General features: G+C 32.3%; 3 protein-coding genes across 3 annotated transcripts; 2 read left to right on the top strand and 1 right to left on the bottom strand.

The window, feature by feature from the left end:
* The first annotated feature begins 224 nt into the window (after positions 1-224).
* LOC106101047 lies at positions 225-2,154 on the top strand. The gene is made up of 3 exons (XM_013280137.1): positions 225-580; positions 710-888; positions 1,233-2,154. The coding sequence occupies exons 1-3, from the start codon at positions 317-319 to the stop codon at positions 1,645-1,647; spliced, it is 858 nt and encodes a 285-aa protein (XP_013135591.1). The 5' UTR covers positions 225-316; the 3' UTR covers positions 1,648-2,154.
* Positions 2,147-4,263, bottom strand: LOC106101044 (UDP-GalNAc:beta-1,3-N-acetylgalactosaminyltransferase 1-like). The gene is made up of 3 exons (XM_013280135.1): positions 3,450-4,263; positions 3,232-3,379; positions 2,147-2,941 (listed from the first exon to the last, which is right to left on the bottom strand). The coding sequence occupies exons 1-3, from the start codon at positions 3,610-3,612 to the stop codon at positions 2,197-2,199; spliced, it is 1,056 nt and encodes a 351-aa protein (XP_013135589.1). The 5' UTR covers positions 3,613-4,263; the 3' UTR covers positions 2,147-2,196.
* Positions 4,264-4,509: 246 nt separating this feature from the next.
* Positions 4,510-16,559, top strand: LOC106101045 (zinc transporter ZIP1). The gene is made up of 5 exons (XM_013280136.1): positions 4,510-5,031; positions 12,455-12,833; positions 15,069-15,276; positions 16,018-16,153; positions 16,471-16,559. Exons 1-5 carry the CDS (start codon positions 4,758-4,760, stop codon positions 16,476-16,478), a joined length of 1,005 nt encoding a protein of 334 aa, XP_013135590.1. The 5' UTR covers positions 4,510-4,757; the 3' UTR covers positions 16,479-16,559.
* Positions 16,560-17,167: the final 608 nt, after the last annotated feature.

Below are 17,167 nucleotides of genomic sequence, written 5' to 3'. Positions count from 1 at the left end.
TTGGGCCAGATAATTCCAAGAAATCTCCAATTAAATTAAAGTGAGTCAAGTAAGGATTGTATTTTAAATAATATTACTTAAATAGACGAAATGGCGTGGACATTGAATATTACTATACCAAAGGACATGTGGCGCCCTCATGACAGAGATGCTACATTGCTGGTCGGGCTATACACATTTTTACTCTTTGATTTTAACGGTCTGAAACTTTTAAAATTGTTACTTTTGTGTTTGTCATTTAATAAATTAACTTTGACAAAATAAACTTTTATCATTATACTTTAAATTCTGTAATAGTAACTTTAATCGAATTAATATGAGTGCGACTAAAGCATCAGTGCCTATTATTATCAAATTAGATATCGGGGACCAGTTAACATCTATTTCGTGTGGTCATATTGTTGTTGAGTTAATAAAGTTTATAGCGTATCAAAGACTGCAAATACCTTATAGTTATCAATGGCTTAAGCAGGTTGTCAATAAAAAAAAACAATGCGTAGAGGTGAAAGATTCATTCCAGTCGGAAAAACATTTTCACGTTGCTTCTACTGCTTTGGATAATTTAGATTTCATCATCAAGGTAATGTAATGAAATTTAGCTAAAAGGGCATGCAAAACTTTACAATTTAACAATTAATAGACCTAAGCACAGGTAATTATTAATTAAATTACTTTGGTGCTTTTGTTAATTACAATCTGTAAATTTTAGAGTCTGTTGAAGGAGATAGATGGACCAAGTGTACCTGAAGAAGTTTGCATTGCCCTGGGTGGCACACCAGACACAAGTAAGGAGGTTTACCGCCTTCTTCTACCAAGTTATTGCCATAAGTCTCAATGCCATTCTAAGCACATAGCATCAGATCAGAGGATACAAATGAATGTATTTAGGTAAGCCTTTTTTTTATTGTTTACACTCTACAAAACTTTCATTTGTAAAAGTCAGATTTCAAATGCTTAAATGACAATTTAGGCTAACAATTAACATTACGTGGCAAATCTTGCTTCTTTGCTTGGCATTGGCTTGTAGTTTTGCCCCTTAGTAAAAAACAATTATTCAAATATATGCTGTGTGTGGACATCCTACATAACAAAGAAGTGTGTGTTTGTTTGATTATGTTAGTATAGATTTATTATTTTATTTTTTTTAATGTAGAAATGAATAAATCCATTCTCAGATATTTAAATATGCAACATTTTTGTTTTTATCATAAAGAGAAACATTATTTTTGCAGGACTTTGGTTACGACAGATGTATTGGGCAAAGTTTTTCAAAACACATTGCCTCCAACAAACATGCATGTGTTACTAAAGAAGAAGAATAGTACATGTGATGTTGTGTGCACAGATAGTTTTGTCTTATCTAATGGTTACAGATTGCCGCGAAGTTCAAAGGTTGTTGTTATAGATTTTAGAACTGAGAATCATGAAAATCTCTCTTGTTGTAATAATTTTTCTGTTTTCGAGGAAGTTATTAGTAAAAATTTTACTGATTTAAAAATTTGTGATAATGAAAATGATGCCGAAGATTATAATGAAATAGAATCAAGTAGTACAATGACTTGGTACCAGTCTTGTTATGTTATGAAAGGCTTCAGAGATTGTATAGTTAGTGGAAGCTCTGTAACAAACAAATGGTTACATTTGTGACAATAGTTCTTACTTTTTATTGAATGTCATCACATGATGATTACTCTGATTTAGAAAAATTTATTGCTTTTTATGATTTTTCATCAAAAGACTTATTCTACAGAACCAATACTTTATATTTAAGATATATAATAATAGAAGATATAAGCAAAAGGCTTCTTTATTAAAAGTCTTAACACAAGTATAAAGTGAATTCTCATAGGTAATATTTAAGAGTACAGTCATATTCATTTCTTTTATTTGTTGACTAGTGGCTAGTTTTACCAGTTGTGCCATATTTTTATCAGTTGTATTGACTGTTAGTTGAATTTAGACAAATTTATGTTTCATTTGATTGCATAAATATAATCAATTTTACAATAAATATGTTAAATCATTAATACTTGTTTTCTCTTATATTTACAAAGAAATCAGTCAAAAACCAACTATCCATTTTAAAATAGTTATTATCTTTAAATGGTTATAATAAAATTAAGGTTTTTTTACATATGTTTTTTTTTTTAAAGCATGTGTAAATTTTTATTAAATTCATACTATAAAGATTTGTGACTATAACTTAATATTTTGTATCACAGCTTTACCATCACCAAAGATTGTTCTTTCTCTATAATTAATACAGACTTTATTCAAAGTCTGATTGTCAGATCTAACTGTGCAGTTTTTTCTCTTGCATTTCTCTAAGGCATCATTAAATTCTACTATTAATTCATTTCTACCTCCATTTGGTGCGACAACATATTCACACTGTATTGATTTCATAACCATATCTTTTAAACAACATTCTAATAATTCATAATATTCCAGCCAGTAATCTTTTGGTAGATGCTTTAATTTTATATCTAGAAATTCTGTTAATATACCTGTCACAAAAATATCATCTATCCAAAATTGACCATGATATGGAGCTTCTTGAGTAATAAGAAATGCAATATTCTTTGACATTATATAGTACCAACCTGATAAATATGATGGGTAGACATTTCTAGAATATTCTTTTTGGGTGACATACCATTTGTTCTGCTTACTACGTCTAGGTAATGTGTTATTCAACATGTAACCTATAAGTAGATTTTTCTCATGCCTTATTTTCAACATGAAGTTGTAAGTTTGATTTAAGTTGAATACAATATCATCGTCAACTTTAAGTATAAATGAAGTATTACAAAAGTTTGATGCCCATTGTAGTCCCATAAGGTGTTTATATGTTAAGTTTCTATAGTCTTCTGTGAAGCCTCCTTGTAGAATATCACCAAAAATTTCACTCTCATCATATACTGCATTTTGTGTAATATATCTGTGGAAAAAAAAAATTTAATGGTAATTATCATCTTCCCTATCTTATCCTATTATCTAGGATTAGTGCACCAGGTTGCGTCATCCAAGAAACTCTGCTCTTTCTTGGTCATGTCACTTTTCACAATTCACAATCCATCCATCTCCTTCTCTTCGACACTCTCATAATAATTAAAGAAATAAAAAAGCTGAATCAATCCAATGCCAAATACATAAGTACTTATCTAACTTACGTGTCCATTATAATATTGGTTTAACAAAACAGAAATTACTTAATAGTAGTTTACATACTTTTCCTTTCTTGGTATTTTTGCTAGGAGGAATATCCTTGTCGCATTCATAGATTTTAGACGCTCCGCTGACATTGCTCTACGATGGGCACTTCTAAGTTCAACATGGCCCACATATGATGTTACAAGAATAATAAATAGACGATTTACTGTAAATAAAAAAAATAGGAGTAATAGTTTATAGGATTAAATAAGCAATAAATGTATTTTAAAACTTACAATTACAAGTTTCATTGGGTTTTATAATAATCTTCCTGATGTAATGATTGTTTCCAGCTATTACATTCATTATATTGTCATATTCTTTATTTGAACTCTTATAGACCCAAATTATTACGCTTAATAAAATTAATGCTATAACAAATGTCTGTTTTTTGCGCATTTTAATTCGAATATGTTTATTATCATTACTCTAGTGTAAGTTTCAGAAATTGCAGTTAGAATTTAATTTGTCCCGCTACACAGACGGGCACGGGTACTTCAGGGTAGAATTTCCTAACATGATTACAAATATCTTATTCAATAATGTTTTTATCTCCATTAAAAATTAGAATAAACTCTACTTTTTACGAATACCAAATATATCAACGACTTAAGCAAATGTCATTATGTTTACTGACGGTTATGTCACGTAACTGTCAGTCACATTTGACATTGCGTGATGCCATTTTGACAGTGTGCGTTCTGAGGCTAAGGTTAGGGCAAAGGCCACATAAAATCCTATATTTTTGGAATATGATTTAACATTATCAAAAAGGGAGAAGACTCAGATGGCGAAAGATCGATTAACCTCGACTACTAAAACCTGTGCAGACGGGAGGATTCTTTTTTGAAGTATAAACTATAAAATTATGTAAAGGATATAATTATACACAATAAATAAATAAATTTTAAAACATATCGAAATATTAAAACCCGCATAAACCAACAATATACATAGATTTGTTTGCAGTTAAGAAATACATCAAAATGGGGTTGGTTGCAACGTATGTTTACCAAGGTGTATGTGAACTAATACAAAGACTGGTATGATGTACATACATATAGTACAGAAAACTAGTTTATATAGTTCTTTTTATATTTATTTGAGGTATAAATACAATATAGCTGCATTATCCACGAGCAACATCTGCTGATAATGCGCGACAGGACTTGTGTTGTTGCTTAACAAACAACAACATATATGTAGAAGCCATACTGCATTTACTGACAGACAAACAATTCTACAATCTAGTTACGTACACAGCGCTCGGGTACAGGCGGTGTCGCGTCAGCGCGTGCAGTTCCTCTCGGGAGCGGCAATGGCTAATTGACGCGTCGCTGGTAGGCAAACAGCCGCTGTCATTTTTATCATTAATAATGAAGTCGTTATCAAGAGTGTGTCGGGCAACTGCAGAGACCAGAGGGCCCGCGTCAGCTCAGTCGTGTGGTAGACGTTAAGCAAGCGACGTCAAGCACGTGAACTAGCGTACGCGCAATAAACACGATTGTTGTTTTATTACACTCGAGACAGACAAACCTTCAAACATGGATGTCGAAGCTATAGTCAACGACCAGGGCGAAGTACTGAGAGCGAAGATCGTCACTATGGTTACCCTTTTTGGTGTTTCCATGCTTGTCGGATGCGTGCCGATGTTGATTTCAATGAAGTTCAATTGGTTCACGAAATCCACCGGACCCAATATGAGATCTTCGAACCGGCTGGTGATCGGACTATTGTCGTTTGGTGGTGGCGTTTTGTTCGCAACGACTTTCATGCATTTATTGCCCGAAGTTGATGAAAACATTAAATTATTACAAGGTAAGTTATCTTTTTTTCTTTAAGTGTATGATAAATTCGATTTATATATTTTTTTTTTATAAAGGAAGATGTACTCAATTCTTATGTGATATTAAACGGTTTTTTGTTATAAGACATTATTGAAAACACGGTAAACTTTGGATTTAAAAGGCGCGCATAAAATAAATGTTTTTTTTTAAATGATTCTGATTTCATGTATCTAAAATATTCACATTTCATAATTTTGTAGCCTAAACGGCTTAATGGATTTTGATGAAATTTTGTCTATAGATATCCAAGTCCCAATTAAGTCTATAGGTACATATAGCGAAACTATAAGTACTATAAGTAAGTAGCCTATGTGTTCTTCTTTATATACCTTCTATACTAGCTTTCGCCCGCCACTCCTTCGGCGTGGAATTTAAAAAAAAATGTGTAGCCTATGTGCCCCCATCTTCTAATTCTATACCAAATTTAATGGAGATCCATTTAGCCGTTTAGGCTACAAACTCTAACAAACGTCCATTCATCCATCCATCTAAACTTTCTCATTTATAATATGATAGTAGTAAGAAGTAAGTTGCAGAGTATTGTTTGGAACAATACATAGGCTACTCACTTTTATTTTTTTTATTAATTCTACGCGGACGGAGTCGCGAGGGATAACTATAATTTAAATAATGATTCGTGTATTTAAATTGCTATTACAATGCAAGTTATGAAGTGTGTAATTTCACGCTTCTTATTTACGAGAGGCGTTATCACAACTTACCTAACACCGAAAAAATTTTACGACAGGTTTTAAATATGTAAATATTATCATAGCTTCTTGAATAAGGATTTATAAAGTTTTGTTTTATTACATACAGATGTTAGTGAGAGATGGAAATATAAGTAACATGCACATATTTAATGTTGCAAATAATAATAGCTTTGAAAATACAGTATCGATAATGAAATAAATTAGAGAATAGATATCGCTCAATTTCAAAAAACTAACATTTTGTAATCGAACTTGCTTTAAGCGTTAAGTTACGAATTATCTTTTCAACATTAACAGGAACGCTATCGGTTAAAAAGATACAACACAAAGGCATTTATTATCTGTGGTTAATATGTTGACATGTATTTTTTATTTAATCCCCATTAGTTATGATAACATTGCAGGTTCTTTTTTAAGTATAGTATTTGTTTAAAAATACATTATCTAGTCACAAGTTGTTTATACTGTGTGCAATTTAGTTAGCCTTCGAAACCTCTTCATTATCATATTCAACTAAATAGGGAATACGCTAATTCCTCGGGTCAGCTGACCAGTTGGACAAGTTTATGTACCGGTCCTATTGCAATAGATATTTGGATATGAAATTACTATTCCTTAGTAATTAAATATATTGACACTAGATTTTACCCACTACTTCTGTCTAAATAATTAAAAAATCTAGTTTAGCGATAATGTCTTTTGAAATCGGTCCAGTAGATTTTGAGTTATATATATGTCACATACAAAAATATAAATCACTAGCTTTTGCCCGCGATTCCGTGAGCGTAGAATTAAAAATAAACAAAAGTGAGCCTAAGAGTTTTTCAAGACTATGTTCTATATCTATGCCAAATATCTAGATCAGATCAGCCGTTTAGGCTACAAACTCTAACAAACATCCATCTATCCATCCATCCATCTAAACTTTCACGTTTATAATATTAGAATGAAGTATGATTCCTCTTTATAATATTAGCATTAGTGAAAAACAATGCCAGAAAATCTTATGGTTGCATTTACTCTACCTTAAATAACCGTGTACATAACCTTGTAATTTCAATCTCGATGTATTTTGAAATAATTGATGTTGGTAATGATGACATTAAATTTTAATTGGCAACACAAGTAAAATATCTCGTATCTGTGTTTCCGTGCCGTTCTAAGGCAGCTAACGGAAGCGGCCTCTTACAGTCTACTATCAACTTGTCTGCCTTCACACACATTAATCTTTACCAGAAATAATGAAAATACACCGGCAGAGGTAGAAAGAGATGGATGGATTGCGTGAAAGGTGACATGATCAAAAAGGGAGTGATGACTGAGATGACGTATGATAGAGTTATTTGGAGGTCAAAAACCAAAAAGGAGGATGATAATGATGACATGATGAAAGTTTTTTGAAAACCATTACCGGCGTGAAAATCTACTGCAGGTCACCAATTACTTTAACGATCTATTATGGAGAAAATGATAGGTATTTACTAAAGAGATTTCATAGATGTATTTTAAGTATTTTCGTCGGATAGGTGAATATGTTTTGACCAGTACAGATTTCCCCTCAGCATGTATGCTGAAGCTGTACAGCTTCACGAGGTGCGAGAGTTTTTCTAAGATTATTATTTGTTTCTTTTCATTGAAGTGTTCTGTAATTGACTTGACCAGGTGTGAGGTGTCAATTGCATTCTTCCTGAAAGTATAGTCAGGTTTATTGTTTATATATTAATCACTATTTGTTATCATGATGATCACTTGATTCATTGAATCGTGAAAGTGTAACAAATAAACACGTCTTTAGTAACTTAGGATGAAAATTAGGTATCACATCTGCGTTTGATTTGATTTTTTTGTACTAGCTTTCGTCCGCGACTCCATCCGCGTGGAATTAAAAAAACTAAAGTGCGTAGCCTATGTGCTCTTTTAGACTATCCTCTATACCTACGTCAAATTTCATCGAAATCCGTTCAGCCGTCTAGGCTACAAACTCTAACAAACATCCATCCATCTATCAAAACTTTCTCATTTATAATATTAGTATTTAGTATATTAGTATTAGAAAATAGTATGATCTTAGTATGATATTTTTCTTCAGTACCTCTGATACGGTTATCTATGGTGGTCAAACGGATCAAGGTTAACGAAAAAGGGCTTTTGTGGACATCGCAAGGAGAAGGTTTCACTCTCTGCTTTACTATGAATTTAGGATTTACTTCCTTATTCTTAACACAATTTGAGATACTTTTGCTCCTAATATAATTATAATTTGAATGGTTTCATACGAGATACAGAAACTTTGTGGGAGTATTTTCTCAATATATTGCAACATCACTGTCTTTTGTTAAAACTATTGTTCTGTCTTTATCTAGTCGTCTGCTAACCGATAAAGTTGTCGATTATTCATAAATACAGATAAAATATTAAATGCATCAGGTTGTAGACCTTACTTTGAAAAGATGTTAAGCCGACATATAAGTTCAGGCAAACGTTTACAAGCGCCCTTTTTATATGTTTGTAGGGAATTAACTCAAAATATACCCTAATGATGTTGTAAAATTCTTACGCCATTTTAGTGCTATGTTGCTCAGTAACGTAGGTTAAAAGTATTATAAAATTGTTAATAAATATTTATAATAATTTAGCAAATTTAAATGGCTACAATTCTTCCATACATCATTTTTATGTAAGTGTTATAATTTAGGCTACGTAAGCAAAGAAAGCAAAAATGACCCCAAATTTCGTCACGCGATTTTGAACTAAACTACTTAACTACGACGTAGTATTTGATTCCAAAAATCAACCAAAAAATGGGACTCACTTGCAAGCACTACCTTTTGGATAAAAAAAGAATTATCAAAATCGGTCCACTAGCGGATGAGTTATGCCGTAACACACATTAAAAAAACATACAGACGAATTGAGTACCTCCTTTTGGGAAGTCGGTCAAAAATGGTAAAAAAATCCGAGTGAAGCCGGGACCCGCTTCTAGGTAAATTATAAAGAAAGTCAAATGTCGTGGGTGTCCTACTTTCTTATCTTGTATTGAACGTGTAGTAAGATTAGGATCAATGCGATATTTTAATAGGATTAAGTAAATTATATTTGGATGTTTTTACATTTATTTAGGACAGTTCATTGGCTTATTGTTGGCTCATTGTCATCAAAGATTTGTGTTTTATAAAATGCTGCTCCATAGTTTTGATTATAAATTACGTAAACATCAGATTTGTTAAAAACCTTTATGAACAACGAGTTTATGTTGCCCGCGACTTCGTACGCGTGGTATTAGAAAACATACAAAGTATAAAAATACAAAAAGCTAGGTATCCCTCGGGAACCGGACATTTCTCGGGGATGAAGCTTTTCCCATGTGTACTCCAGACTTTGTTTTGTATCTGTGCCAAATTTCAATAAGATATGTTGAACCGTTGCAGAATGATCGAGTAAACATTAAAAAACTAAATTAATGAATCCCACGGGAACCGTAACTATTCCAGGGATAAAAGTAGCCTATGTGTTCTTCCAGACTATGCTCTAAACCTGTGCCAAATTTCATGGAGATCCGTTCAGCCGTTTAGGCTACAAACGCTAACAAACATCCATCCATCCATCCATCCATCCATCCATCTAAACTTTCGCATTTATAATATTAGTAATATTAGTAAGAAGTAAGATTACAAAGATTTTGTTTTCGTTAAACTCATCTTTTTACTGAAGTATAAGTTAGTGTCATACGTAGGTTAGATGTGAAGTGATCTAACTTAGGTGCGCAGTACGACAGTTACCTATGTTCTCTTAATTAATGCATTACAATGAGAACGCTGTCAATGTTTATTCATAAACTATAAATGCACAATATAATTGGTACAGAAAAATAGTTAAACAATCTCAAAGAATATCTCCTAAGCTATTCCATTTCGTATGTTTAATACGATATTGATATAACAGAAAACGTAAAATTATTTTTTTTGTGTAAAATAAAAGACGGTTGCTTGAAATTTGACTACAATGCTATAAGATTTAGGGCCTGTCCCACCTAATTGTAAATTATCCGATGACGTCATTTCTAATCTATCTGAGCCTCTATCAGCCAGTAGTGGGACAGGCCCTTATTGTTATAAAATCGTAAGTATACGACAAAAATATTAATTATACTATATATGTTTGTTCAATTTATGCGATTCATGTGTAATTTATTATCAATTATTTCGATTAAGGATAAGCGTTTGATATCCATCTATAATTTGGCAATAACAATTGATTGGGCAATACGGATTATTTTTATCGACAATATCTTTACCTTTTTATCAAATAACTCAAACGAAATGCAAACAAACACGATATTATTTTATTCGTTGCTCTTTGAATCATTCTTCACAACAGCATATTCTTATATTATTTTTATATAAAGAATAACTTTTGCGCGCGACTCCGTTCTCGTGAAATTACATATTCAATGCTACATACTGCTGCTCAGTGACTCATTACTTCTTTATATTAATGGTTCTTTAGAATATGGTGGATTTAGTTTTTGAATATTAGTCCTATATGATAGAAAAGGTTCTTAAGGATACTCTGAGTTTTCTGTTCGAGATATAATTGCCTTATAATGTAAATAAACGTGTTAGTAGCCACACCATTACAATTAACTACAATATCAATTTTGAAGAACTATTCCACGTAAAGCCTACTACATACGACCAGGGCCCAGTTCTAACTGAACAATATTGACCAGTTAAAGTTGTCAGAGTCAGAACTGAGCGTCTGCAGCGAGCTTACAATAAGATACTCCGTTCCTTCCTTCTGTCATAAGATTAAATCATTACGTCTCATCTTACTAATATTATAAATGCGAAAGTTTAGATGGATGGATTGGTTTGTTAGCGTTTGTAGCTCAAACGGCTGATCGGATCTCCATGAAATTTGACACAGGTTTAGAGCATAGTCTGGAAGAACACATAGGCTACTTTTTATCCCGGGATAAGTTATGGTTCTCGTAGGATTCATTAATTTAGTTTTTTAATGTTTAGTCGACAATTCTGCAACGGTTCAACATATCTTATTGAAATTTGGCAAAGATGTAAAACAAAGTCTACATGGGATAAGCTTCATCCCCGAGGTGTCCGGTGCCCGAGGGATACGTAGCTTTTTGTTATTAATATAGTTCGTATGTTTTCCACGCGGAGGAAGTCGCGGGCAACAGCTCGTTAAATATAAACTAAACATATGTATGGCTTGTACATTTTTAAAACGTATAAATCTTGAACAAATATGTACGCATGCGGTAAATACGGTAGTAATGATTAAATGATTTGTATTTTGTTTTTTATATAAATGAAAAGATATCATTTACGACTTTATTATAAGTTTTATAATGAAACGTCTCTGAAATTTCTAAAACAATTTACCAATCAAGACTAAACCATTTTCATTATCTTCATTTGAATTTGAAGATTTTTAGAGATAATTGTGTCCACATATTTGTCAAAAAGATGTTTTTGCAATGTGTTTCGATAGAAACCCAGTTAACGTTATTATTTTATTGCAATACTAGCTTTCGCCAGCGACTCCGTCCGAGTTGATTTAAAAAAACAAAAGCCTATGTGTTCTTCCAGACTATGGTCTACATCTATGTCAAAATTCATAGAAAGTCATTCTGCTGTTTGAGCTACAAACTCTAACAAACATCCATCCATCTAAACTTTCGTATTTATAATATTAGTACCGGAATATCGATCAGAAGCACGTTTTGCTAGTTATGTAAGAGGGAAGGATACTTGAGAAAATTAGAAGCGGAGTCCCCCTAGGTCATTTAAGCACCCATAGCTTCTAGATGTCTTCAATCAGGGCAAAGGATGGATTACTTTTATGGATACATTATTATAACAAAAGTACATATGACTCGAGATTTCCTTTGTTTTAGTGTGTTTTTGGTACATTTTTATTCTATCTTATTGACTTTTGATAATTTAATCAAACAAGCTTAAGCACTAAAACGTCATTTATTTGTAGATTTTTAAATAGGTAGTTATTTTATTATTTTAAAATATGGATAGTGTAAAAATTCATTACTATAGAATCATTCATGCTTAATTTACTGTGCTCTAACCTATTACGAATTACTGAAGGTTTCACAGTAAGTAATGCCAATTTCGTTCCTCCCGCTTTTTGATCGACTGACAGGATGGCAATGGAATCTTTAATCTGTGGGTAGTCGTATCCTCTCAGCTTCACACTTTCATCGTTACTCAAGGTACTCACGTACGATTTATCTGTATATCGACTTAAGATATGACACTCAAATTAAAGGATGTATTGTACTCCTCTCTCGTACAATGTAAGACAAGATCTGTCAAAGATTATAAATTTCTCGAGAGTCATTAATCCAAGATAAAAAACATTGACATTTGCAACAAGTTATTTTAAGATTTGTTTTGACTTTATAATTCCTTTAGATTTCTATATTTCTATTAGATGTTAAGATACAAAACAATCGTTGAATATTATGAACTTTACATAGGTTTAAAAATTACCCAGTTAATCTTTAAGATTGGGGTTAAATTCGCATTTTTTTTAATACTTACACTTTACTTTTATTACACTTTTGATGTTTTTAAACTAACGGAGCTTAAGTAAATAATAATAATTTAACAATTCTGAGTTTAAGTAAGAGTTTTAATTTTCCAGAAAGCGGCGAACTGCGACATCTACCGATATACCTGGCTGCACTGATTATGTGCAGCGGTTTCTTCATGATGTACTTAGTGGAAGAACTAGTGCACGTCTATATCAACAGTCGAGAAAACAAAACAGCCAATACAAGTTTCACGCGAGTACTGAGTATCAGGAGGAGCAGCGAGGAAGCTGCTAATATAGAAGAGAAGGCTGCAGCCAGCAAGGAGGTGGAGGCAGCAAGACATCATGGCCATAGCCACTTAGCTATGGACCCAGCGGATGACACGATTGTCGCAGCATTACGTGGTCTGCTCATTGTACTTGCGTTGTCCATTCACGAGCTTTTTGAAGGCCTAGCAGTAGGATTGGAGTCCTCGTCAAGAAATGTTTGGTATGTTTTTTTCTTAGATATGTATAAGCAATTTTTTTATTTGGTATATGTATTACGAAAAAAAATATTTCTAACTACGTGTCAAAAATGTAAGAACGGAAGCTAAAAGATTTATCATCAGTGTATTTTTGTCAAAGAAGATCCACTTTATGATATGATAATGATGAAAGTGTGGTGGGTAGTCACGTAAAATTTATCTGTCGTTTATCACACATTGATCTGCCACTCAAATTAAATCGTGCAATCTCTGTTCATCTCGCTAATCTTTGACGACTGTTTAGGCGAGAACTGTCAAAGATTAAGCAGTTATGAAAACAACGAAAGTCGTTGCATTAAAGGTTCTTAGATCTACATATAATGTACATAATACCGACACCGATATGTTATAATGAACAGTTCATTAAGAGGGATCACCATATATTTTGAAAAACGGTATTGCAGCTGTGGAATATAAAGTAAATCGTAGAGATACAGCCAAAGCCATTACTTTCTTGTACTATAGTTATATATTTTCAATGATACGAGAGTAGTGTTATTTTGAAATTCTCAAGAAACTGAATATTACATCTGCTGCTAACATAAATAAACCATTATTAAGTAATCTTTTAGTACTGTAGATTGAGATAATGGAATGGATTTACGATTATGTTCAGCTTAAATAACCAATAAACTGTACCGAGTGTAGTGTTTATTCTTTGACAGTTCTTTCCTGTTAGGTATTAAAGATGAGAGCAATTTGGATTCATTTATCGGAAAGAGATATTTATAACCAGATAAATCGTACGTGGGTACTAAATCAATAAGAGAGGCGATCAAAACGACGATACAGATTATTATGAGCTTATTTCAAAGAATTTATCAATCCCTTAATAATTTTTAAGAGACACATTAACAAAGTTTTTCCTTTGACGATATGGAATTAATGTCATTAAATTTATTTTTATTAACAGTTAGAAAAATTGCATTATTTAAGTAAATATTAAGACATGGGATGTTGATAATGTTAATATTTAGTTCGCATACTCGTAAGAATTTATTCTGAGACATAGTGGGTGTAGTTGTAGACAGCATAGATTTGTTTGATAAACACTATGTCTACAATAGTGACAGATTGAACAGATGAAAAGTAAAATAAAATTACAAAAAAAAAATCATGCGAAATAGTTTAAGTCTAACTGGCGTAAGTGGCCACTAAGGTATTAGACACTTAGTCAAGATTTAGTGCGAATAATCTTCTTTAATCAAGTATAAGCAACCTTATATTGATCAATAGTCGTAATAAAAACCCTACAGACTTACAAAATAAGTCATTATACACTTGTCATTTGGTAAGTCTAAATTGATATATTTTAGTTTACCTCTTAATATAACTTAATATTTTGTCCAAAGTCCTTATTTTACAATTAAAATAATGGTAACACTAGTGACAGCAGTTAATCCAGATGACTTGTCTCCCGCCCGCGCTCCCAATCTTAATCAAAGCTGTATCCGTCCTGATATTACGACGTGCAAACGGGAATTCCTACGAGTAAATATTTACGAAAATAGTGCGAAACGGAACGTAAATATTTTTATAAAATTTCAGTTACATACTATGGTACTAGGTTATTCGTTCAGAAATATTACACTTAGGTCGTTGTTTTTTTTTAAACAACACAATACTTTTTTTTAAATTCAAAATAGCCTACCTGCCTACCAATAAGTTAGTCGAATCACTTAATTGATTGAATGGTACAAAGACGTATAAGAAGTTTGCCTCATGAAAGGTTAATAGCAGGGCCAGTCAGTACCAAATTAAGGTTAGAACAAGAAAGCTTACGCTTTTTAAGGTTAGGACATCCATTTAAGTATGTAGCAATAAAAAATGTCAAAGTATATCAACTTCGAATCTACAGTATACTTATTCTCATATATAACATACTAGCTGTTGCTCGCATTCTTGCCCACATGAAATAAAAAAATATAGATTATGTTATTCAGCGATAACGTAGCTTTTTAATGTTAAAATCGTACCAGAAGTTTTTGAGTTATTTCAATTTATGCAAAAATACTAATCTATCCTCTTTATAATATAACTATAGATTATTATCCGCATTTTTCTTTTGAATTATGAGCGGTTAGAGGCTTGTAAACTTGTCTAATTTCAAATGAATTTTGATTATGGCAACACCATGATGTTTTCATCATATAGTAGCCGTGTGGGTATTTAGAAAATTACGAATTCTTTCCTTTCAGGTACATGTTCGGTGCGGTGTCAGCGCATAAGTATATCATCGCGTTCTGTATCGGTGTGGAGTTGCTAGCCGCGGGCACGAAGCGGTGGCTGTCCGTTGTGTACATCTTCACATTCTCGTTCGTATCAGCGCTGGGCATCGGCGTGGGCATTTTACTGGTCGGCGGGGCGGGCGCGGCCGCGGCCGGACTATACTCAGTTATATTACAGGTAATTTTACTAGCTGGACACTTTTAGAGCGGGCACACACCTTCGGTAAACTATCGTACAACTGTTGCGCGATTGTCGATTGTTTCGCAGACAATTCAACTGTTTAGTTGCACAACTAAAAACTGATTAATGTACGCACCTACATATTAGGTCATAGGAATCAAACTAAAAGGTTTTACAATAGTTTAATCAACTCTCACTATTATATTTATATACTTTACTTTTATGTTATTTGATTGAAATGTGTGACAAGAGTTCATGGGTACTACATGTTCTTAATTTCAACACTATGGTTTTTTTTACTATGAAACTATTTCACTCTCTTTTTCGTTAAGTAGTTATCAGCATTTATCAGATTGTTATAAAATTACTCCGCACCACGAATATAAAAATCAAACATTTTCAGTTGCTAATAAGATCAATGCGATGTAAAATGTTTGAACCTTTATGAATATTCTGTATTGTTGTTTAAAATTGAATAGAAATCATGAATTAGCGTGACTACAAAAGTATGTAAATAAATTAATAATTTATTATTCAAATCAAAAATCTTACCAATTCTAAGTAGTATTTTTACTAGGAGGATATTCTGCAGTTTCTAATATTTAATACTGCACTCAGAATCATTTAATAGTCACTAAGGGTCATATTCAAGTTTTATTTATCTTTGAATATCAGTTGTATATCCATACTACATTGGATGTAGCTATACTTATGTCAGCTGTTTTGTGTAAATTCCAGGGTCTAGCATGTGGTACGCTGATGTACGTGGTATTCTTCGAGGTGTGGCGACAGGATAGGACGGGACTGTCACAGTTCCTCTGCTCTATTGGCGGTTTTACACTCATGGTCTGCTTGGAACTTATCGTTGAATTAGGTTCGTATTCCTTGATTTATATTTCTATTGATGTGTAGGAGTAAAGGGCCAGGGGATAAGGCCGATTTCCCTGGTACATTTAATCATTCGGTTCGATAATTTCATGAAATGCGTCTCCGAACTACGTAACTTGTTTTAATGCGTTGAATTGAAGGTCAAACTAATACTATAATCTAGGTAACGTTAAAATAAATGAAAATTTCAGCAACCCTGCACTTAACATTCACTGTTATTTACGGCTTTTGCTCAGACTATGAGCTGTCAAATTTGTCCAAAAAACAATTAAAACCGAAACTAAAGAATAATTATTGTTTCAGCTGCGTGACGAAGATACATCGATAGAAAATATAACAATAACATTGAGATTGTGATGTACATTACATTTATTTAAGTTAACTTATAAGATTCCAATTGTTAAATAAAGTATTTAATATATTATTATTCGTTTCATTTAGAATTCAGAAAAAGAAATCATGGTATCTATATCTATACTTAATATTTCTTTAGTAAAAAGCCCTACACTTACGACACACTTCAGGTTATACATTTTTACGCTATTAAACTTGGGGGGTAAATAAATTGGAAAAAACCTTCATGTGGGAAATGGACCATAAACTACAAGCTGTCAACATTAAGGAAGCAAGGTTGCCATGGTTTGTCATCATGTCATGTCATTTTGACATTTGACACATATAAACAATTAAATAAAATTTTCATAATTTTGTGCGGATGAAGTCGCAAGGGAACAAGTTAATAGTAAATAAAACACATTTTGATATTTTATTTAAATCAATTTAATTAGAAATTAACATTTTACTCTAACTGTAAACGTTATCTGTTGTTAAAGAAAATAGACAATTTCTATTTTTTTTTCTATTTTATATATTTAGGCTGATTACACATAGATATGCAGGCGGCTCAACACACCTAATGGTTACGTATAGCGCTTTACAACAAAACTATGAATCGTAATATTTTGTTATTAAAATATCTTTACTTAGAATAATATATGTG

The sequence above is a fragment of the Papilio polytes genome, unplaced genomic scaffold (genome assembly GCF_000836215.1).
Source record: "Papilio polytes unplaced genomic scaffold, Ppol_1.0 DF824024.1, whole genome shotgun sequence".
In the NCBI taxonomy this organism is placed as follows: Eukaryota; Metazoa; Arthropoda; class Insecta; order Lepidoptera; family Papilionidae; genus Papilio; species Papilio polytes.
Note: the sequence above shows the minus strand (reverse complement) of the source record. Positions and strands in the feature narration are given on the sequence as shown.